Below are 25,077 nucleotides of genomic sequence, written 5' to 3'. Positions count from 1 at the left end.
GAATCATTTTTCACACAGAGAATTCTGCATCAGTATTTTAGTTTTACTATAATGAAGATTCATTCATTAATTCCTCAAAATGCCAGAGGGAAAGCTCTAGAGAGGTATGGGAGGGAAAAATAAACCTTGAAAAAATGTATCTGTGAGTGGGTATGTTATGTAACTATAAGGGAATAGTAATTGAAAGGTTAATGGAGACCTTAATGCATTATTTGTGCAATGAAAAAAAGGACAATGAACTATACTTAACCCCTTACTTTCAAATTACTTACAAGAAGCAACATCTAAACTAAATTTAATGTGAAATAATCATTCAGGGAAATGCAAAATAATTTTTTTTTAATCTGGTGAAAATTCTGAACACAGTTACTATGTGACAGAAAACTTCCTCTTCAGAGTTCTCTCATAGGGCTGGGAGAAATGTTTTACCTACTCATTTATCTTGAGTAGATATTTAGAAATTCTGCTGTCTTCCCAAGTTGACTGAGGCTGCTTCAAGACTATATCATATTTGATTCTCTTTTGTATCCAGATCCCTTGACATATAGCTTAGCACGTAGGAAGTGTTCAATAAAAGTTTCAGAATTAATGAAATGTATTCCATATGAAAATCAAGACAAACTTTTTCAAGGTCTCTTTTATAGTATCTGCAGAGATCTTAAACAGTAGCCCTTTTTCACATCAGCCACAGAGCTTTCTTGCACTTTGTCATACTGTTCAGCAGTTACCTAATCTTTTTACTCTGAACAAATACTTATCTTACATAAAAGCTTTCACTATTCTAGATACTTCCAAAACTTAATGGAAATATTGCAAATAAACAAATACTGTCCTGAGGTTCAGACATTCAAGATTTAGAGTGCTTTTGGCAGGTAAGAAGTTCCTTTATCCAAGTTCGATAAGGTTTCCAAGGGCAGACACAATGTACAATGATCTTGGTCCCACTGGGGATTCCATCCCTTTTTGGAGCCAAATCCAGAACTCAGTTTTGCTTTGGACTATTATGCTAATAAGTCTTCTGTCATTCCTGATTAGCAAGAGTGTCCTTAGACACTTGATCGCTGACCAGCCACTGGGCTCCGTGTTCTTAGTTCTGTCCACAAACCTTGTTCTTATATTCTTTCTAATCCTCATGAAGCCCTGATGATCGTATTTCTCTGATAATCCACACAGTACAGGGCAGTGAAAGTGCTGAAAACTGTCCTCAATGAGATCCACTTGCAGGCCACTTGTATCCTCTGTAGTTCAGAGCTGTGCTGACACGTATTTCTAGAGGAAACCACAAAATGTGGCAAAAGCAGCACAGTTGGATCCTTTATGGATCTTGGGATCCCCGAGTTGCTGTGAGCCCACCACACCATACTGTTTGGTACATAAGGTACACTAGGGGACCAAAACACTATGGTTGCTAAATTCTGTGCTGAGGGTCTCAACCCACATTAAAATGAATTCTTAGGGGCACCTAAGTGGCTCAGTCAGTTGAGTGCCCAACTCGAATTCAGCTCCGGTCATGATCCAAGGGTTGTGGAATCGAGCCCCACATCCATCTTTGCACTGAGCTTGGAGCCTGCTTAAGATTCTCTCTCTTTCCCTCTGCTTTTCCCCTGCTCATAAGCACTCTCTCTCACTCTCTCTCTCGCTCACTCAAATAAAAAATAAAATAAATTAAAAATTAAAGGGCACCTGAGTGGCCCAGTCATTTAAGTGTCCAACTCTTGATTTCAGCTCAGGTCTCATGGTTTTTGAGTTTGAGCTCTGCATTGGGCCAGGCTGGGATTGCTGAACCCGCTTGGGATTCTCTCTTTCTCTCCCTATGCCCCTCCCCTGCACTTTCTCTCTCTCTCTCTCTCTCTCTCTCTCTCTCTCTCAAAACTAAGTAAATAAACACTTAAAAATCTTTTTTAATTAAAAAAGTTTTTAAATGAATTCTGAAACAACATTCTTTACAGACAAATACCTATAATGTTTCTCAGTTTGATATTAATAGTTAAAGGAACCTAAATTATTGATCAATTTTCATATTATTTTGATCTTCGCACTAAAAGGAAATAAATCCTGTTTGTTGACTTTTACTTTTTAAGTTTTATTTTTATTTTTGAGAGAGAGAGACAGAGCACGAGCAGGAGCCAGAATGGGGCAGAGAGAGAGAGGGAGACACAGAATCTGAACCAGGCTCCAGGCTCCAAGCTATCAGTATAGAGCCTAATGCGGGGCTCAAATTCACAAACCACAAGATCATGACCTAAGCCAAAGTCAGACACTTAACTGACTGAGCCACCCAGGTGCCCCTGTTGACTTTTTTAAGTAAGCTTCACATACATGGAGCCCAACACGGGGTTTGAACTGACAACCCTGTGATCAAGACCTGAGATAAGATCAAAAGTCAGATGCTTAACCAACTGAGCCACACAAGCGCCACTGTTTGTTGGTTTTTTAATTAAATAATTTACTCTTAACTGTTCTCTGTCTGTTTTCTACCTGGCTTTCAAAGCCTTTGGTGGGCTAGCTACATGTCTCACTCTTCACTGTCCTTCAACCGGCACCCTACTCTAGGGTCAAGCTACCATATGTGTGTCCTATCACCATCCCAAACACATGCCTGTATGTTCGCCTTTGATCCTATGGCCACCATCCACAGAAACAGCCTACCTTCTTACTGTCTCTCTCCCAGGTCATTTAAATCACATCATCCATGAACTATCCCCTGACCCCTTCCTCTTTCTGTGGCCTTCCTTGCTTCCCAGTTTTGATAACAATTACACTTTTAAAGTTAGCACTCAACTGTAAGCCACCTTACATGCACATTATGTCCCTAATTAGACTGTAAGCTCCTAGAGGAAGAACTCATGTGAAAATTGTATTGTGTCCCCGGCACAGTGCTGATATATAGTCAGATCTCATGACCGTCCCACGAGTCATTCAAATTGTTGTAGAGCTGGAAGGGACCTTGGAAATGGCTTAGTCCTACCCTTCATTTTGCACAGGAGGAATCTGCTGGCCACCATTTATCCACTGACCTATCTGAAGATCAACTGACATTCATTAACTAATTTGCATTCACTGTAGCAACCAAACTGTAGTTTCCACCAGGATTTAGCAAGTACAGGTTGCAAAGAATAGCAGGTCAGGCAAACACTTAAATAACATTCTGTTACATGAGACACAGGAAACAAACCTACCTGCAGCTCCAACTGAGCAGGCAGCATTAGAGGAGAGAAAAATAGTTACATTACCAATTGGATTGGAAGACTTCCCTTCAGTTGGTCATTACCAATCTGGATAGAAAAGATGAAAAAATACATAGCCCTACTTTTTAGAATGTGTGAAAGGAAAAAAAAAACAAAAGTTCCACTAAGACTGACCTACAGAAGTCATATGCACATGGCTTTGGCTTTGACACAAGGAACTTTGTACCTAAACCAGCACCCGATCACTGAAGAATACAAGTATGGTCATAACCACACTACGCTCGTGCAACCACAACTTCACTACACGTGTGGGCTTTCGGGTTGTTTTTTTCTTCAAAAAAATTAAATCTGGTAAGCATTTCTCTGGACTTAGTGAAAATTCAGAATGGCCAAAGCAGAAAGACAGTAACTGAGCAAGACAATAAAATGTAGATTGGGAAAAAATGTAGAATGACAGATGGGAAGGTATTCATACATAGCTTTTTGCCTTTCTGGTCTATATTTACCTATGTTTACATATCCTTTTGAAAGAATACACATGGAGCCAAGAGTGTTATATATGTTTCCATCACAGGACCCTTATAAAGGGCTTACATAGCTGTAAGTGTTCAAATGTACTTTTAAATGAAGGCATGGACTAGACTATTTTTCAAGGTCCCTTCTAGCCCATAGTCAAATAAGACGACCAAGAGAAATATAAGCTAGACATAGGCAAATGAGAAACATGAGCTCAAACAATCACCTATCTAGAAACTGTAAAGCCTGGGAAGTTATACAAAAAAACCTCTTTCTATCCACATATAAAGTACAACAAAAGTATATACCCTGCTTCCACAGACAAGGATATAAGTGATTGTTTTCTGGACATAAATTGGTCAGCACGTGCACTCATCCTGTCCTCCACATGCATCCCCTGCAGCATCGAACTCAGATTCTGAGGCTTTCTGTGAAATAAGACTAACACACATCTGACCTGGAAGCCCAGGAGGCCCCATGGCCACATGGTCTAAGGTCAAGACGCAGGCCACAGAAGTGAGGCACTGACCAACTCTCGAACCTGGAGCTTAACTTCAAGCTGTCCTGGGTGTGTAAAGCGTACCTGCCATCTCAACTCGGACACGGATCCCTCTGCACTGACAAGTAATGGCACTTGCCAGTCTCCCCTTGGAAACTGTAGACAACAAAGTTCATTTACCCGAAATGAACCAGAGAACTCTCATTAGTCACAGCTCAGCCTGGGTTCCCTGTAAATCGTTATTATAATTTATGGACTTATTTTCCAATCTGTGAGTTTAGGGATCCAGAGCACAATCCTACTTGAACTATTCTTGTCCAGAAGCTGCCAAAACCCAGGCCTCTGTGTCATTACTAAACTGATGGGATGTAGGACCAGCCATTCCAGCCTGCCACAGGACACGGAGACATTGAGAAATAGTTAATACGTTCTTCTGAAATAAGGGAATCAAGCATGTGGTAGTCCAGATGCAGAATTTCAAGGTAGACGGTGAATAAGTCAGGAAATGTGACACCTCAAAAGCCAGGTGACTGGAGGAAGGGCAGCACCTCATCAGGGAGGAGCTGTGCTCCCCACTTACTCGGATACGCTTGGCTCTGCGCATGTCATCAGCCGTCAGGGTGCTCTGGGCGGGCAGCGTGCTCTCCTCGTGCTGGGGCTGCAGATGCAGACTGTGGGTCTCTGGCTCGTGCTCCAGAGAAGGCTGGGTGTCCTGTGGCAGAGGCGGGATGGGGAGAGCAGTCTGCTCCGGTTGATCCAGCCCGTTCAGAGTCGCTGGCTCAGGCTCGTCAAACTGCTCCTTGGTGGGAAAATGTAGCAAGTCCTGAAATTGCAATAACGAGGAATTATTTCTGCACCTAGGTAGAGACTCATGCTACAGAGACCGTCAGCTAAGATTTAGAGTTGCTGCGCAGTTTTTAAATGACTAGAGTCACAAAGCCCAGAAAAAACAAATATTCTCCTTCTGGGAAAACCATCCACAGGCTGTAAAAACTAGGAGGTATTCCAGATCGCTTCATAGAGACAAGACTCTAATGGGAGAACTCTTCTGGAACACAATCATTTTAACTGTTTCAATGCATTAAACAGGGTCCCCCAGTAATATCTCTGGACAGTCTCAAATACTGAGGGCAGCAATGTTGGGTTTCTGTTGTAACATTCAAGAATATGTTCTTCTTATGTGGTGTATATATACAAGGGAGTATTACTCGACAATCAAAAAGAATGAAATCTTGCCATTTGGCAACTACGTGGATGGAACTAGAGGGTATCATGCTAAGCAAAATTAGTCACAGAAGGACAAATATCATATGACTTCACTCATATGAGGACTTTAGGATACAGAACAGATGAACATAGGGGAAGGTAAGCAAAAATAATATAAAAACAGGGAGAGGACAAAACATAAGAGACTCTTAAATATAGAGAACAAACAGAGGGTTACTGGAGAGGTTGTGGGAGGGGGGATGGGCTAAATGAGTAAAGGGCATTAAGGAATCTACTCCTGAAATCATTGTTGCACCATATGCTAACTAACTTGATGTAAATTAAAAAATAAATAAATTATTTAAAAAAAAAGAGTACGTTCTTCTTGCCGTTCTCTGGTCACCTGTTAATGAACAGGCAGCAAAGCCCTGGCATGGCAGGAGCCTCAGCCTCTTGGGGTCTTTGTACTGAAACCTGGGAATGGCTTGAGGTGCCCTAAGCAGCATCTGACCAGGAAGGAGCTCTTCCCTCGCCCAGTACCTGTGTTGTATCGTCACACTTTTCTCCATTTTCGCTGGTTATTTCCAAGCGGATAAATTTTGGAGGGCGCCCCGGCCGTCGACCTGGGCCAAATCGCCTCTTGCCTCGTCCCCTTCCTCTGCCTCTTGTTCTGGGGACAAAAGATTGAGTTAGAAAAAGGCATGGTTTCACAGTTCTCAGAGACTAACAAATATTTCCCTCAATGGTCCTGATGAGCCCTGAACCTTGATTTCTTCTCATTTTATTACTTGCCCTGATTCTTTTTTCTAATAGGAAAAATCATTTTGATAATATACACATTCCAAATGTCTCATCCTTGCCATCTAGATAGCTCTTAAATTATTCAGGAAAAAAAAAAGGAGTTATAAAACTCAAAGCACTGACACCATTCCGTTATTGAAAGTTCTGGAAGCACAAATGTATCTCTAAAATGCTGTGAGAAACGCAAACAGGACAGAACATGCTAAACCTTGCAGAAATGAGAAATAACGGACTCCATTCTCCCCTCTTTTCTCCTTGTTTCACTTCCTATTCCTTCCAAGAACTGTGGCTGGGTTCAAAAGAACTTTCTGGTTTTACCAAAAGTTTCTAGAAGGTCAAAACAAATTTCGAATTCAATTGTTCCATAACATGCCTAGTAAACACCAGATAAATTTTATCCCCTTTAATAGATTTCTAGCATACAAAAATTCCTTAATAAAAGGAATTCAGAAAGTGTATCATTAAAATCTCTTTCAGAAGACATGCGTGTGAGGGAATTAAGAGTACACTTAGTTGATGAACACTGAGTAATATATGGAATTACTGAATCACTATGTTGTACACCTAAAACCAATGTAACACTGTATGTTAACTACATTGGAATTAAAAGAAAAGGAGATGTGTGTGTCAGATATGTATAAAATTAATCAGATGTTTTATTCCTCCACTCATCTGTTTCATAATTTAACAAAAATTATACATTGTTCTAGAACTTTTAAAAGACTATTATTAAAAATTCTGAGCCTAGGCAAATGTAGAGAATACCATAATAAGCCTGGTATACCCATTACCTAGTTTCAATCCTTAGTAACTCATGGCTAATTTTATTCCATCATATTCTCACTATTTCACACACACGCATTAGACTTTTTTCTTATTTATTTATTTATTTATTTATTGGTAACTAGGCTCCACAGACAATCAACATGGGGCTTGATCTCAAAACCCTGAGATCAAGAGTCGCATGTCCTACCAACTAAGCCAGCCAGGTACCCCCATTAGATTATTGTGAAGTAAGTCCCAGATGTACTTTATCTGTAAATATTTCAGCATACATCTCTACAACATAAAGACTCATATTATGGGGCGCCTGGGTGGCTCAGTCAGTTAAGCATCTGACTTCAGCTCAAGTCATGATCTCATTCATAGTTTGTGAGTTCGAGTCCCGTGTTGGATTCTGTGCTAACAGCTCAGAGCCTGGAGTCTGCTTTGGATTCTGGGTCCCCCTCTCTCCCTGCCCCTTCCCACCCTTTCCCACCCCTCATGCTCTCTCTCTCTCTCTCTCAAAAACAAATAAATGTTTAAAAAGATCCACATAGGGGCAGCTGGATGGCTCAGTCGGTTAAGCATCTGACTTCGGCTCAGGTCATGATCTCACGGCTCATGAGCACAAGCCCCACATCGGGCTCTATGCTGATAGCTCAGAGCCTGCTTCAGATTCTGTGTGTGTGTCTCTCTCTGCCCTTCCCCCGCTCATGCTCTGCCTCTCTGTCTCTCAAAAATAAACATTAAAAAAAATTTAAGGTTCATATATTATATATACCATTATCATACCTTAAAAAATCTGATAGTTGCTTAGTATTATTAAATCTAGTCAAAGTTGAAATTTCCTAATTGTTTCAAATTTCTTTTTAACAGCTAGCTGACAAATATCTTTATCTACCATGTGTCACACCCTGTGCTAGGCAATAAAGACAAGTTCTGTGTGACAGTTCTTACCCACAGAAATCTAATAGAGGCAGGGCACATAAATCAAAAATCACAATATAACATAAAAAGTGCTATAACAGGACCATGAACAGAACTCTAGGGACACTCCACAGAAAAATGACTCAACTCTCACCATGTCCTTCACCCACCTCAGGTATTTATTCCCATGGTCATATCCTAGGCCTCTTTATCCTCAATAGGTGCAAAGTCCCCATTCCCACCAACTCCATGCATCGTCCATGCTAATAGTATCTCTAGCTTTCTAGCACACACCCTCAAATACCTGGACTCAACAATCCTTCTATGTCACCACCACCTGCAATCTAGTCCTTGTCACCCATGTGGAGTCTTAGGTCTTCTTGATGTTTTCCCTCCCTTCTCTCCACACATAAACTGCAAAGTCGTTCAATGTCAGCGCTCCCTCGCATATGCTCTTGATTGCCATCCCTACTGCTGCTCCATCCCTTTTGCTGTGTTGCATGCACTTGGCAAACCACTACACTGCAATTCAATTCCCTGGCTTCTCTGCACTGACATTACTGCAGCAAATGAAGCTGGAAAATGACACCCAGCATGCTAGTGGTCTTATTTTAATCTCATGACTATGAACCTCATCCAAGCTCTTACCTTGCAGGCAGTCATGCTGGACCTCCCTAGAACACTGCCTTTCCCACTTTCCTAAATGCCTTGTCTCACCATCTCTTCTCTTTGCAAATCCTGTAAAAGCTGGCAACCCTACAACTGTCCTATCACCTCAGTCCAACATACTCTTGTTCTTGACCTGAACTGTTGAACTAGCTTCCAGTTGGCCTCCCCATCTTCATTCTTGCTCCAATGAAAGCCAAAATGACATTTTAATTTTTATTCAGCATGGCATTTCAACACATAAATTCGCATCATAGGTACCCCTGATCAGAACCATTTAAAACTTCTTATCATGTTTAGAATAAAATCCAAATTTCTTACCATTACCCACAAAGCCTACCTGGTCTGGCTCCCACCTACCCCATCCTATACGATTCTCTCTGATTTCTTTCTTTCATACAGTGGAACAAAACCTATGATATAGTTTGGTGAAGAAATCCTACTTCCGAAAATAAGTTTGCAAATCAGAGATGCAGAACGTGTGCTATCTTAAGAATTCTTATCCCAGAATCTCGAGTTAGGGGAGATGTAACTGAGGGGGAAGGATCTCCTATTGCTGGATATTCTGGTCATGCTGGAAAAGAAGTAAAAAGTAAATGAGAATGGGGGTGGGGAAAAGGAAATGACAGATAAGAAACTTCCCTCAGTGAGGGCACCTGAGTGGTTTAGTCAGTTAAGCATCCAACTCCTGATTTCAGCCCAGGCCATGATCTCATAGTTTATGAGTTTGAGATCCACGTCAGGCTCTCTACTGACAACATAGTGCCTGCTTGGGATTCTCTCTCTTTCCTCTCTCCGCTCCTCCTCTGCTCTTTCTCTCTCAAATAAATAAACATTTTAAAAAAGAAGAAGAATTTTCCCTCAGCAGCCCACCTGATTACCAGTCTACACAGAGAAACACACAGAAACACTCGTTAATTTACAGACAATATGGAAATGAATGTGGCCCTTTAACAACTGAGTCCCTGAAACTTTCTCCCTTGTTATACCTGCTAAACACATCCAGTTTTTCATCATGGGAATTGAGATGCTGTTGCAACTGTTCTGAGCTTATAAATCGGCGGTTACATTCGTAGCAGGGCCAATTCTTCTCTTGCTCGCGAAGAACTGCAGTCACAGGAGAGAAATCATGGAGGCTAATGATCAATAGACAGCAATAAAACTCAAGTGCCCAGTATCTCCACCATTGTCATCTCACAGTAGCCTAGTGTTCATAAACACAGTGTCTGCTGTTTACATTACTGTTTTGTTATAAAACTAAAGGCTACAGCTTGACAAAGAGTAGTTGTTAGCATTTTATTTTCTTCATGTGTGATTCATGTGTGACATCAAAGAACAAACTCGGTCATACTACCTTTGCCACCTCCCCAAAAGACTCACACACACACACACACCCTCACCACGCCGGAAAGGCAGAAAGTGCTACAATGTAAATCTGTATTCAGATAACTTAGTGACTCAGATCCATGTTTCATAATCTGAAGGCATGGTTTGGCACAAAAAAACTTAAAAGTCAATGCTCAATAATAAAATGTTACAGTGTCTACTAAAGATCTACTAAAGTTGATTATCGGCACACCCGATCCCAGCAATTCCACCCCTGGATACACACCCAACAAAAATATACACATATGTTCACTAAAAGACACGTATAGGAATATTCACAGTGGTACTTTTCAAATTAGCCAAAACCTGGAAACATCCCTGTTGCATCATAAAGAATTTGGCTGGCTTTTATCCCTGGCTCCTGGTAAATAACCTCTAAGTCTTTGGACTTTCCCACGTAACAGGAGTGTTGTTATTCGTGGTGGTCTTTGACCATACCTGAGTTTCTGCTAATATGACTCAGGATGTGATGTGCCAGAAAGTTGAACCACGTGACTACAGGGTTGGGGCTTTGAGCCAGGTGATATCAGCCAGGGAGCAAGAGCCAGAGAGTAAGTTCAATCGTGCACCCAATGATTCTATCAACATGCCTATGTCGTGATGTCTCAAAAAAAAAAACTCTGCACGCTGAAGCTAAGCAGAGCTTCCCTGGTTGGAAATCGTTGATCAATGTGCCAAGGAAGTCACATGGCCTAACGACATGGAAGCTTCATATTTGGGACCCTCCCAAACGCTGCCCTAAGTATGTCTTCATTTGCCTCATCCTGATGTGTGTCCTTTATAATAAAACTGTAACCTTAACTATAGCACTTTTCTGAGTTCCATGAGTCACCCTGGTAGATTATCCAACCTAAGGAGGTACTAGCTCCCTAAACTATAGTTAGTTGGTCAGAAACACAGGCAGCATGGGAACGCCAAGCTTGCAGCTAGTGTCTGAGGTGAAAAGAGTCTTGTAAAAGACTTGGCCCTTAACTTGCAAAACGTGACCTAACCCAGGTAGTGTCAGAATTGCACTGTGCAACCTAGATTTTCATCTACAATTAAACAGATAAATATATTATGCTATATTCAGAGAATACCAAATAGCAATGAGGACGAACAAATACAATAATATACAATAACATGGATAAACTGCACAAATAAATGTTGAGCAAAATATTCCCAGGCACACATCATATAATTCTATTTATACAAAATTTGGTAACAAGCATATTATATGTGATATTAGAAGTCAGGAGATCCATTGCACTTGAGAGTGAAGAAAAGTAGGAAAAAGGCACAAGGGACTACCAGGGTAGGTCATGTTGTGTTTCTTGATCTGAGTGTGGGTAACACAGGTATGTTCACTTTGTGAAAATTCATCAGACTGAATATTTATGATTTGTACACTTCTCTGTATGTAAATTATACTTCACTAACATTTACGTTAAAAACAAAGACAATGCCTGCCTTGCTAATGGCCTCAGAGATGATTAAATCTAGATAGAGATCGTCCTCTGGTCCAGGCTCTAATTTAGTGTTTGGAGGTTTTCATTACATTAAATACTGTTTTTCAACACCCATGAAAGAAATGTAAATATGTCCCTACCATTTGATCCTAGAATTAGACAGGGATGTGTAGCTGGAAAAGAACAAAACAAAATAAAACAAACACTACTGGAATATCCTTAAATATATTGAGGTAGAAAAATTAGATATTGCATAATGATGTAATAGATACAATTTAGAATTCATAAAGAAAACAGGAAATAGAAAAAAGTCCAACCACCTTTTCTTTCTTCCTCAGAAATGTCATGAATTTTCTGGTTCACAAACTCAGCATAGGATGCAGCATACCACACCTGCAAGAACCAAGTACATCATCAAGAACTAAAGGACATCACCAGATGTTCTGTGCATGCTTAAATTCTTTCCCCTGCTTACATAAAACAATTCAGGCTTTCCCACAACCCATGAAAAACAAACAACAAAAAGAGATCTGTACTGGGAGTCCATCTCTTTCACACCAGATGGTCGGTCAGGAAGCTCACGTGCCAAGACACACTCACTGTGTGCTTTCTTTTTCCGTTTTAAAAAATTGTTTTTGTTATTAGAACAACTTCACAAGAGATAATCTTAATAGTCTCTTCATCAAAATAAAGCATAGCCTCTTCTGGTGAAAACACAGGTTCTCACACAGCTGGAATCATAGTGGCTTCCACGCCAACATGTCACCCAACAGTGCTTGCTGGCATCACCAATGATGATTTCAAAGGCTACCACCCTCTCCTGAGTCTCCTCCTCCGGCCTACCTGGGTGGCAGCTTCTGCTCAGTCTCCTTGTCTGCCTCTTCTTCCTTTCTAAGCTTCCTCAGAGCTCAATTCAAGTCCAGGACCTTCTTATTTTTCTCTAAAGTGATCACATCTATTTCCAATCAACTCTATGTCAACAGCTCCCAAATTAATATTCCTGTCCCAAACCCTCCCTCCCTGTTCCCTATGCCTAAGCAGTATTTAGCATGTTTGACAAGCAGCTCAAACTTAACATGTCCAGAACTGAATTCTAGACGCTTCCTTATTGCACCCCCACCCTTGGCCATTTTTTCCATCTCAATAAATACACTGCCTACCAACCAACTGCTCAGACTTGAAACCTAAAAGGCATCTCATATTTCTAAGTGACCTTCTGCCATCCTTTTGCAAGATCTGTGAAAAGCTCAAATGTTCTCCATCTCTGCTTCTTCCCACCAAGATGCATGCCAAGATGCTCTCTTGCCTGTTGTTCTAAAAGCCTCCCCTTTTCCATTCTTGTTCCCTCCAATTCATTCTGGAAACAGGGACAGAGAAGTCTTCTTAAAACACAATCAGATTTCATCATTCCCATGCTTAAACAGCTTCTCGCTCATAAAACACCTGCCATGTTCGATGACAGTCCCTAAGGGATCCGTGATCTACTCCAGGTCGTCTCACTCTCCCATACTACCTTTTAGCAAGAAGGCCTGCTTGCAGTTCGTCAAACAGGCCGAGGTCTTTCCCACCTCAATCTTTGTCCTTGCTGGTCCAACATCAGGACTATTGGGTTCTTTCCCTTCATTCGCCTCTCCTAGCCCTTGTATAGCACTGGCCCCTTCCCAACCCATAGTTCCCAGCCTACTTAACATTTCCTCCACGAGGCCTTCCCTCTCCAGCATTTCTAAATTGGTCCCTTTCCTGCCATCTGCTCTTTCTGTACCGTTTGTTTCCTTCATAGTTCCTATGCTATTTAATATTACAGTTGACCCTTGGACAACAGGAATTTGAGTTGCATGGGTCCACTTACACACAGATTTTTTTTATAGGAGAGTACTGTGAATGCATTTTTTCTTTCCTATAATTGTCTTTTTTTTTTTAATACTCACTTACTTATTTTGAGAGAGAAAGAGAGAAAAGGAGAGGCAGAGAAAGGCAGAGTGAGAATCCCAAGCAGGCTGCATGTTGTGAGCGCAGAGCCCGATGTGGGGCTCAATCCCACAAACCTGCAAGATCATGACCCAAGCCAAAACTAAGAGTCAGATACTCAACCATCTGAGCCACCCAGGCACCCCGCCATGATTATCTTAATAGCATTTTATTTACTATAGTTTGTTTTATTGTAAGAATACAGCATATAATACATACAGTATACAAAATGTGTGTTGATCAAGTGTTATTGGTAAGGTCTCCAATGAATGGTAGGCTATTAATAGTTAAGTTTTTGGAGAGTCAAAAGTTCCAAGTAGATTTTCAACTGCCTACTGGGCCAGCACCCCTCATCCCCATTTTGTTCAAGGCTCAACTGTATTTGCTTATTTACATCTTTCTGCTCACTTTCCCTCTAGAACACAGACACCAGTCTCTCTTCTTAGTGTCTGAAACATAGTAGAAGTTCAATATATTAATCACCAAATGAATTAGTCATGTACAATTGTTATGACACACTATTTTAAGTATATGGAAATATTTGAGACTCCATTTTTAATTGTGGAATAATATTCTACAGAGTCTATGTTTTATAATTTGCTTGACCATGACTTGTAGTTGGATTTTGAGTTTATCATTTTGCGGTTATAAATTCTACCCTATTCCATCATTTCCAAGATGTATATTTTTCCTATTTTAACATCAGACCATCTCACTGCCCATGCATTCTGCAATTACTGCTGTGTTGTAGCTTTCTTTCACTACCTGCTCTTTGCTCCTGTACAAACCTGGCCATGCCCTTTGCACTGTTCTCACCTCGTTCAGTTATGTGCCCCACTGGCACTCTACGACTTGTTAACACCTGACAAGAAATGCAAAAGAAGACAAAAAACAAATTGCCATCTCCCTGAGAATAAATAAATGTCAAAGCAATGCGAGGCTGGTGTGATCACCTTGCAGGACCTCTATAAATATATCAAACATCAAATTATCAGAAACTTCCTACTGACTTAATGAAAAACCATCTACCTTTCAAAGATATGTGTTTTTATTGATTTAACCACATAGGAAAGGATGGGGTCAAAACTTGCACAGAAATGCCATCAGTAGTTTGGAAAAATATCCAAGAGGCAACAGTAGATCACTTATTTTAAAAACAGTACAGCATCCTTGATGGCACAAAAGACAACAGATAAATAAAACAGAAATATCCATGACAAAGCAAAACGGTGATTCTGTTTTTTAAAAAATGTTACAGGCACCTGGGTGGCTCCACTGGTTAAACATTTGACTCTTGATTTCAGCTCAGATCACGATCTTGCAGTTCATGAGATTAAGCCCTGAGTTGGGTTCTGCACTGACAGCCCAAAGCTTGCTTGGGATTCTCTCTATTCCCCTCTCTCTGCAACTCCTCTGCCCTCTCACAATCTCTCGCTCAAAATAAACAAATAAATTTTTAAAAAGTTACACTGTACACAAATGCAGTTTATACCTTAAGCAATTTTTTTGCTTATATGTGCCTTTTTGTTAAGTACACAGAAATGTGATAAAATTTCAAAATTATCACTAAATAAGTCTAACACAGCTCCTGCAGTAAGTAGAAAATTACTCTTTTTGGTGATAAAAATAAGCACTGTAACATAGGTTAAAGTGGCAACATATTTTTTCCTAATGGTGTATAAAATAATGGTTCATCTTCAAGTCCTTGGTATCTGAGTCAGTGAAACACAGCATTACAAAATTACAATGTATCTAGTTCTATCCTTGTTTATAATTATTTCCTCAGACTAATTTTCAAGGACTGGATTTACTCAGCCAAGAACATTTTTACTACACACTGCCAGAAATATCCTATAAAATATTCCAATTTTGTAACAAATGTTCCTATTTTTTAAACCCTCACATTCATTGTACTACATCCATTTATTTTTTGCTGATTTAAATTAACAAAAACAGTAACTCAGAGTCGTTTTAAGGGTTTTATAATTATCAACACTGAAAAAAAATTTTTTTAATATTTCTTTACTAGTGATTCCTCCTCCAAATAAAGTCTATTCCTGGCATTTAGTCATGTGTCCATGTAGATACCAGAAAGGTTAGAGGTGTTTTCTCTATTTTTAATCTTAAACCTTTTTTTTATTTTTTTATGTTAGATACATTTATTTCTTTTTTTAAGTTTGCCATCAGAGCAATCTTAAACCTTTTAACCTGCATTACAAATGCTTCCACCCTGTTGCTCCCTTTCCATCTGCTGTGTTAGTTGTTCGTTATACTGATGTCCTTATTTAATTGTTTCTGCCTGTCTTCACCTCTACAGCTCTATCGAATGATTTAAGAGAAAAAATAATCTCCCCTCCTCAGTCAAGAACAATTCACTTCAGTATCAAGAATATATTGGGATAGATGATGTGAGATATGAATCTCCTTTCTTTTATTTCCTTTGGGGCTAACAGATCATCTAGCTGATGGTTTCAAAGACACAGGTTTTATATAAACTTTTGAACAAAGTCTAGGTCTTCGTTCTCTGCCTAAAAAGGTATCTATTTCTCATTCTTCCCCCATTGAACCACTGTGCAATTCAGTGTTCATGCACTGATAAAACCATTTCTTACCTCTTTTTTATTTATATCAGGAATGTTTCCTTAGAATCACAGTGGAATTTTCACTATGTCATCAAGAGTTAATATTTAGACAAATTCCTATAGTTATCCCCCCAAAATATATTCCTGAAATCAGAACTCAGTGTATAGAAATCTTTGGGTAAAATGAGGTAATCAGGTAAAGAGATCTTGCTTATACATCTAAGTTTGATTTTATAAGATCTGTTTCCAACCAGTTCTTCAGAGTATATAAATGATGTTAAGTGACCCTAACTTTAATCACCCCATCATAAATACCAGTCTGTTCCCCAAACACAACTGCCTCTTTACCCCTGGGCCTAATGCCTTAGTGTAGGCTTTGGACTGACCTCAAAGTCATACACTTGTTTCATTCTGGTTTTTTTTAAGTTTACTTATTTTTGAGAGAGAGAGTGAGAGTTGGGAAGAGGCAGAGAGAAAGGGAGACACAGAATCTGAAGCAGGCTCCAGGCTCCAAGCTGTCAGTGCAGAGCCCAACAGAAGGCTCAGACCTATGAACCATGAGATCGTGACCTGAGCCGAAGCCGGACCCTTAACTGACTAATCCACCCAGGCGCCCCTCATTCTGTTTTATTTATGGAATTGTCATAGATGTACTGTAGACAGCAGGTACTCAGTAAGTAAGTAAATTATAAGGAAAGGAACATTTTTATAGGAATCCCACTACAGAGAAAAAAAACATAATAAGAAAAGCGTGAAACAATCACTATTCCTGACAAAGGTACCATGGCCCCCAGCACTGTACCTTCAGTTCCTGCTTGGGTTCTACATTCTTTATCGTTGTGTAATACACATGGTGGCCATACTGGTAAGCCACCAGGTTCTGCTCCAGGTGATTCTGGGCTGGACGGACGAACATCATCCAGTTACACAGGGTCTCATCAGACAATTCAAACCAGAGGTCTTCATGTAAATCTCTGTCTTTTCTGTCCCCTTTATCAAGAGAAACCTGTAACCAAAGAGAAGGTAAAAAGCCACACCACTAAACAAACAAAACTTTAAATATGCATTACTGTAATAATATACAAAACACTGCTCCTTAAATTAACCATGTATCCTGATTCTTCCTTCTGTATCTAAAAAGGTACAGGAACTGTGTCTTGCCAAATGTAAAAGGAAAAGGACATTTTCTGAGAATTACTCAGCAAAATGTTAAAGTTAACAATCTCATTGTGTAGCATCAGTTGATGCTTCATCATTAACTAACACATCAAAAAATGCTGTAAATAAGCCAGGAAATGCAAGCAAAATACTCTCTAGTTCCCTACAAGTTACCAACTTTGGGGAATCAACTGCATTCATTTCTAATGAGCAGCCTAGGGGCCCCTGGGTGGTTCAGTGGGTTAAGCGGCCAACTTAAGCTCAGGTCATGATCTCGTGGTTTGTGAGTTCAAGTCCGTGTCAGGCTCTGTGCTGAAGCTCAGAGCCTGGAGACTACTGTGAATTCTGCATCTCCTCCTCTCTCTGCCCTCCAATCCCCTCCTCCCCTCCTTCACACTCTGTCTTTCTCTCTCCCTCTCTCTCTCTTAAAAATAAACACTAAAAAGAATTATAATGAATAGCCTAGTGATACATATCTCTCTTTAAAAAGTAATATTCTTTCTTGGAGATCTTAAGCATTCATCAAAGAAAACCTCCCCATGACAACAGCTGATTTCTCAAAAAACACATCCCAAATATTCTCCCTTCCTGCTGCTACCCTTTCTTGGTTCTTCAGAGTGGCTCTCCAAGAAGCAGACAGAGCACAGGTTGGATAGAAGCAAAAGCATCAAATGTAAAGAATAGAGAACAGTATCAATATATTTTAATATTAGGTGAACCATTTTTTAACAAAAGCTTCAACAGGACAAGCCTGTTTCAAAAATTGAAAAGTAGTTTTCCTGTTTTAAGTAAACTACTAAGTTAAGTAACTACTAAGTTAAACTACTAAGTTTAAGTAACTACTAAGTTAAAACATTATGTTTTAAGTATGTTTCCTGAAAACACAGCAGATGACACGAGTCTATGTAAAGTTAATTTGAAGATGAAAACAAAAAGTTGTCAGAGCTCATATTATAGACTAAATTGTACCCCCGCCAAATTTATATATTAAAGTCATAACCCCTCAGTATATGATTATATCTGGAGATACGGCTTTAAAGAGGCAACTAAGTTGGGGCACCTGGGTGGCTCAGTTGGTTAAGCATCTGATTTTGGCTCAGGTCATGATCTCACAGTTAGTGGGTTTGAGTCCCGTGTCCAGTTCTGTGCTGACAGCTCAGAGCCTGGAGCCTGTTTCAGATTCTGTGTCTCCCTCTCTCTCTGCACTTCCCCCACTCATGCTCTGTCTCAAAAATAAATAAACCATAAAAAAAATTTTTTTTAAAGAGGTAACTGTTAAAAAAGGTGATTAAGTCATGAGAGTGGGTCCTAACCTGATCTGACTGGGGTCCTTATAAGAAAAGGAGATTGGAGGGTACCTCAGTGGCTCAGTTGGTTGAGCGTCTGACTTTGGTTCAAGACATGATCTTGCAGTTTGTGAGTTTGAGCCCCACATAGGGCTCACTGCTGTCAGCCTATCAGCACAGAGCCTGCTTCAGATCCTGTGTTGCCCTCTGTCTGCCTTCCCCTGCTTGCACTCCCAAAAATAAATATTAAAAAAGAAAGGAAGAAAGGAAGGAAGGAAAGGAGATCGGGAGACGTGGAGAGACACCAGGGACAGGTGTGCACACAGAGTAAAGGCATGAGGACACAGAGAGGAGGCCATGTGCCAGCCGAGGAGAGAAGCCTCAGAGGAAACCAACCCCACCAGCACCTAGATGCTAGCCTTGCGGCCTCCAGCGCTGTAAGAACATAAATTTCTGTTCTTGCAGCCACCCAGTCTGTGGTATTTGTGACAGCAGCTGTAGCAGACTGAAACCGCAGTCTCCAATTTATTGGTGAGGGAGAAAATGATTCCTTCCAAACAAATTAAGCAGGAAAAGAAAAGTACTATCAAACAAGTGCTATGGAATTAAGAGAATCAGTAGGAAAAAACATGCCCATTTAAAAGTTATTAAGAGCAAGAGTGAACTACAATAAAGCAGAAATTACCTTCAGATGAATGTAACAGTCTTTCAGCTCAGACTCCCTGACAAGGGGTCCCTCCACAGGGCCAAACTGAGTGCGCTTGGGAATGCGCCTTTTGGAGAACACCCCTCCGAGGAACCTGTCGATGTAGAGGACCAGGGGGAGGCTCGCTCGTGCTCTAGTGAGCACAGGCCGGTTGGGGATTGGATGCAAGGGGCCATGCTTTGGACATACTGAAGAATGAGCATTATTACACTCCTCACACCCTGCAAAAGAAAGAAAATCTTAAAGTCAAATTCCTCAACATCACCTGATTTCAGGTAAAAAGTTCTAACTGAAAAAGCCCCCAACCTAAGGTTGCAAGCCAAAATTCAATTAACTCCTACAGTTTATACTACCCATTCAATTGTAATATGCTGGCTTTCATAGACCATAGACCAATAAAATCCTGTCCCTTTCCTCTAAAATCAGGCAGAATTCGCTTGTGCCTGCCAAAAATAATATATAGGCAGGGACTTAATTACTTTACTGGAGATTAAGTCACCTAGTAGCCCACTAAATCTACAAATCAATTATAACAGTTCTGAAAAGAAAAAAGAAAAAAGAAGAGTTTATTATGATAGATGATGCAGAATCTGATGAAACAAAATAGGTGAATTTTATAGTATGTAAATTATAGCTCAGTGAAGCTATTTAAAAAACCCTGACAATACCATTTTATCAGTTTCCTCAAAGGGAGTCATAGAAGCCTCATTGTCTGGGCATGTCGAACTCAAACAGAAAGAGCACTGTGCAGAGTGTGAGGTTTCAATGCACACTGTGTGAAGATAATGCTAAGATGAATGAATTTAACATTCCATCCTTCATTCTCTTGAATGATAGTTACCCGAGCCTAGACAGAACACATTTCCAGCTCCTTCTAGGAGTGATAACTTTGCACTCAGCATTCACACTCACTCCTTCTTCCCCGGTGGTACCTATCTGTAAGCTAACTGCCAGAAGTAGATGTAAATGGTCACAAAACAGAGAAAAGTGCCTGGACCACACAGGCATCACATTCATGACCCTTAACCACATTTAATTAACCAAACGTCTTTCACCCAACTCGAGCTGTGTGATGACCTGTCTGAGGGAAAAGGTACTTTCAATTTCTACAATTCTCCAGGGGGATAGCTCGGGGGTAGAGCATTTGACTGCAATTTCTACAATTCTCCAATAATAGAGAGTTACTTTGTATTACTATTTGTAAGATAAAGTAACTGTATGTATATTTGACTAAGGAGTTGCCTTGAAAACGAGGATTCAAGGAAAAATAAAACGAGGAAGTTCTCTACTGCACAGAAGGTCCCAGGAGAGAATCCACATGTCCACAAAGCTCTGAACAGCCTCAGTAATTCAACTAAATGAGATGAGAATTTTGCCACATAAGCATGAAAATCAATGAAAAGAAGCAGTGATTTGGTAGGTGGAAGCAGGAAGCTCCCATTCTCTCCCAAAGCAGGCAGTGCAAAGAGGCAGTAAGCGTGGTGGTTAACCGGAGTCACACTGGAGCCAGACCACCTGAGTCTGAATCCTGACTCTCAAAACAACCAACATGACCTCTGGAAGGCACCAACCTCATCAAAAGGCTATGGAAAGCATGAAATAACTTAGAAATGTAAAGCACCAGTACCTAGACTATAACAGGTATGTTTAAAAGGTTACTATGAAGAGAGATTAAGACAGCAAAGCAAACTTGTTGAAGCTGAAATGGTAGAAAAGCCCAGGACTGGACTAACGTGCCCCAGTGGTGTGACAACTCAAGGGTCAGTCTCGGAGACTTAGGCTCCAAACTTGATCCACCACTCACCCCTGTGTGACACGGAGCACTCACCGCTGTGTGACACGGAGCAGGCTGCTTAGTTCTTCTGACCATCAGTTCACTCATCACTAAAATCTGAACCCTCGAGAAAGCATCAGCGCCTCCTCTGAGTAAGATGGCGCATGTAGCGCAGGACGCACAACAACCACACACAGGAAGCCCTCAGCACGTGGTAACCATGTTGTTGTGACCATTCACACTCACGAGGAACAGCTCATACTTACATAAGTCATGCGGGTCAAAGGGCCGAGGTGGGTCTGGTTCCCAGTCATCCAGGTCTGTGTCTTCACCATCCTCCTCCTCTTCTTCCTCAGTATCTTCATCTTCATCCTCATCCTCTTCCTCTTTGGCCTCCAGTCTACCCATAGGGTTCTGCAGAGATGCCAAAGGGTCTGAACCATCCACACCCTCAATTGAAGGTAACACCTGGTTATGCACCGGTAATGAGGCCTGGATAAAGTTTAACCATAAAGTTAGCACACATCTGCTTTTACTTGGCTGGTACACGCACGCGCGCGTGCGCGCACACACACACACACACACACACACACACACACACTTACACAGACACAATACAAGGTTCTGGTGGAAGATGTTCATCACATCAGCTCCCTTCAAGACCTGGAAGAAGATATCATTTCCAGCTCTAGGCTGTAATGAATCTGCCTTCATTTTTGCTGTTTCTGCCCCACAACTGGGAAAGCTGTTAAGAAAGCCTGGGTGCTCCCTTCTTTGGTGTCTGCCCTGTCTCCCCAGAGACTTCAAATATGTGATAAACCTTTCCATGCCATCTTGGTGCATCTGTGATATCATGTCTCAACCTCTGAACTCAATTTTGAGTGTGTGAGGGGTTCCCCCCTGCCTTTTCAAGGTGGACACAACACAGTGTCGGTAATGATTCAACCAGTCTTCAACCACTTCACTTTTAAAACTAAACACATGGTGGACGCCTGGATGGCTAAGCGTTCGAACTCTTGATTTCAGCTCAGGTCATGATCTCACGGTTCATGAGTTTAAGTGTAGGACTCTGTGCTGACAGCACTGAGTCTGCTTGATATTCTCTCTCCCTCTCTCTCTGTGCCTACCCCACTCATGCTTGCTCCCTCTCTCTCTCAAAATAAATAAATAAACTTAAAAATGAAAAACTAAACGAGACACATAGTACAACACCCAGTTGGTAAAATTCAATGGTTAACAGCCCTCCTTTTACACACACTTCAGAGAGGCTAAGGTTTTTAAGTAACTGAAAGAGATGCTTATTTGTTTCGTGCTGAAGTTAATCTTTTGCAAATAAGATAAGGTGTGGGTCATATATCGGGTTATTGCTACCTTACCAAGTATACTAGCAAAAACTAAATGGCACCTTAGAAAGTTCCCTTCATAAGTAAGTGTCATGGGGTTATATGCTACCCCAGATTCTTTTATCCAATCTTATTTCTGCTGCCCAATTAGCATAATAAATCATACTCAAGTTGTGCCCCTTTCCTGTTCAATAAATTAAACGCCTACTCCTTTTTTCTGTATCTTTCCATATGTTGCTGTCCCCACCCAGAAGGCTGTTCCCTCACCAATCTTCCAAACCCTATCGTGTTCCAGGTTCTCCGTGAACCATCTCTGACCACTCTAGATCTCCCTGACTCTCCTCCAGTCTGATCCTGGTAGCATCTGGAGTCGTAGAATCCCGCTCTACAACATCACTCAGCTTCTGCTCCAACATTTCATCATCTCGTCAGGCAGCCCAAATCATTCAGAATCATTCAGCGATGGCTCTGTAGGGCCGAGTTCTCCCTGTCTCCATGCAGGAGGCAGAGCCTACACCTGTCTCAAGTGGGACAGAATCAGCAAAGATACAAGGTTCTTCAAATACTCCGAGACCAAAACCCCAAACTCATTCAAGCATTTTCACATGGCCAAATTTCCAGATCCCTCACCATCCTGTTGTACTCAAGCATTCCTCAATGGAGTCATTTTCAAATGAATATGGCTTCCGATTCCATTAGCGTTGATGATGGCCATTGTTCTACTGCTGACCCAGTTTGAACTTGCAAATAACTAAAATCCCTGAGTCCTTTCTTCCTCCCAGAGAGTGCTATTAAACCATTTTACTCCTCCTCATGACTTAAATAGCTGATTTTTACTTAATGGGAGGGGAGGGGCAGGCGGATTTTGCATTTATCTCCAATAATTTCATTTTATTACTTTTTCTGTTCTTTCAGTCTGCCAAGATCTTTTAGAATCTTGATTCTGACATCTCACACATCAGCGTTTTCTCATAGCTTTATATCCGATGCCAAACGGCATCTAATTTTCAATTAGCATGCATTTTCATGTGAGTCCTTCTTGCCTCTCCAACTGCACATCAGGGAATTACTGGGTTTTGGAGTCACACAGACTTGGATTAAAATGGCCCCACTATTTAGTGAGTTAATAAGCTTCTCTGAACCTCAGTTTCTTTATCTGTCAAATAGACATAGTAATACATACCTCATTAGTTGTTGTGGGGATTGAATGAAACAATGTGTATATGAGGCCAGTAGTAGAGTGTCTGGCACTTAGTAACTGCTTGATATTAATAATAATCAATTATTACATAAGTTCTTTAAGGACTGAGATATCACATACTTCCTCCACAACCTTAAAAGACAGCTGAGCATGTAGCAGGATTCAATGAAGATTCATTTATAGAAATACATTTGGCCCTTCAGGAAATGACATTAATCCCTTCAGCCATGTAAAGGAACTTTACTGTATTCACAGAAAATCCTCTTTCAGGCGTGGGGTTTTTTTGTTTTTGTTTTTTGGTTTTGGTTTTGGTTTTTTTTGTTTTTTTGAGAGAGAGTATGTGTGCATGAGCGGGGGAGAGGGATAAAGAGAGAGAGAAAACATTTAGCAGGTTCCACACCACAGAGCTCGATGAGGGGCTCCTCCCACAACCCTCAGATTATGACCTGAGCCAAAATCAAGTGTAGGATGCTTAACCAACTAAGCTACGCAGCTACCCCTCAGTTGTGCTTCTAAGAGCTTCTTAGACTCCATGAAGAAACCGTATTGTCTGTGTTTACAGAATCTGATCTGTACAGCAGCTTATGATCACTGCCAAAGATTTGAAGCACTCGGGCTCCAAAGAGCAGATAGAATCAGTTAACTCAAAATAGCATGAGCATGTTTAAACATGCATTCATTTGACCCAGAAGCCAGACTCATATGACATTCCATCTCTGGCTCATGGCCCTTTAGAAGCTTTTGCATGAAAGAACAAAATTCTGGGAGATGCTTCAGCATCACAATAAAAACAGGATAAAATATCCATTGAAGTGAGACCCAACAAAGAAAAAAGCAGGGGCCTTCTGGCAATGAAACTGCGTGTATCACCTCCCCCCTGCATCCTCTCCTGATCCTGCAACCAAGCTATTCTTGCTATCTCAGAGTGCATTTTCCTTATCACCCTTTATTCGAAGGCACTTAAATTTCATGCCAGCGTCAGTGATGAATATTATCACACACTGAACAAACTAAAGCATATATATCCACCTCTACTCCACATAAATTCTTTATCACTTTACAGAGCCAACCGAAACGAAGGAATTCAGTAACCCAGAGTTATCCCAGTGAAGCTGTGATGTATTTTTTCCCAACAGATGCTGTTAGAGAGACTGTGGCTGGGCAAGGTTACTGCTGGCTTCTGGCCACTGCTGAGAAAGCTGACATTAAAATGGTACCAACAACCTCCTCCTCCCCTGTGCTGGAACACTCCTAAAAGGCTGTAGCGACGAAAAGGCTTGACTACTTCAGCATTAGCTTGATGAAATGATGCTAAAGCATTGGTTGCGTATTGACCAGAATCATGTGAGACACTGTTAGCATTAGTGTTAATGATAATCACTTCTAGGTAACCACTGCATATTTCTATGTAGCACCGACCTCAATACACAGTGGGCACGCCTTACAAATTTGTTTAATTAATAATTCAAATCCAACTGTCATTTCTGGAGAGCTAGGCATGTCTTTAAATTCCTTTGGAACAGACACTTCTCCAAAGAGGACATCCAGATGGCCTACAGACACATAAAACGATGCTCAACATCACTCGTCATCAGGGAAATACAAATCAAAACCACACTGAGATACCACCTCACGCCAGTCAGCGTGGCTAAAATGAACA

General features: G+C 40.8%; 1 protein-coding gene across 4 annotated transcripts in view; it reads right to left on the bottom strand.

Moving 5' to 3' along the window:
- Positions 1–25,077, bottom strand: part of PRDM10 (PR/SET domain 10) — a 94,970-nt gene that overhangs the window by 27,810 nt on the left and 42,083 nt on the right. For 2 of the 4 annotated variants that reach the window (XM_029957182.1, XM_029957183.1), the window contains 7 exons: positions 21,140–21,365; positions 19,079–19,320; positions 16,752–16,955; positions 11,720–11,792; positions 9,555–9,672; positions 5,950–6,079; positions 4,784–5,026 (listed from right to left, as the gene is read on the bottom strand). In XM_029957182.1, the coding sequence (XP_029813042.1) occupies positions 4,784–5,026; positions 5,950–6,079; positions 9,555–9,672; positions 11,720–11,792; positions 16,752–16,955; positions 19,079–19,320; positions 21,140–21,365 (1,236 nt within the window). Of the gene's footprint in view, positions 1–3,179; positions 3,192–4,783; positions 5,027–5,949; positions 6,080–9,554; positions 9,673–11,719; positions 11,793–16,751; positions 16,956–19,078; positions 19,321–21,139; positions 21,366–25,077 lie in introns of all 4 variants that reach the window. The other 2 variants (XM_029957181.1, XM_029957184.1) reach the window with 2 other exon arrangements.

The sequence above is a fragment of the Suricata suricatta genome, chromosome 11 (genome assembly GCF_006229205.1).
Source record: "Suricata suricatta isolate VVHF042 chromosome 11, meerkat_22Aug2017_6uvM2_HiC, whole genome shotgun sequence".
NCBI classification, from domain to species: Eukaryota; Metazoa; Chordata; class Mammalia; order Carnivora; family Herpestidae; genus Suricata; species Suricata suricatta.
This window is presented reverse-complemented; position numbering and strand designations above follow the sequence as displayed.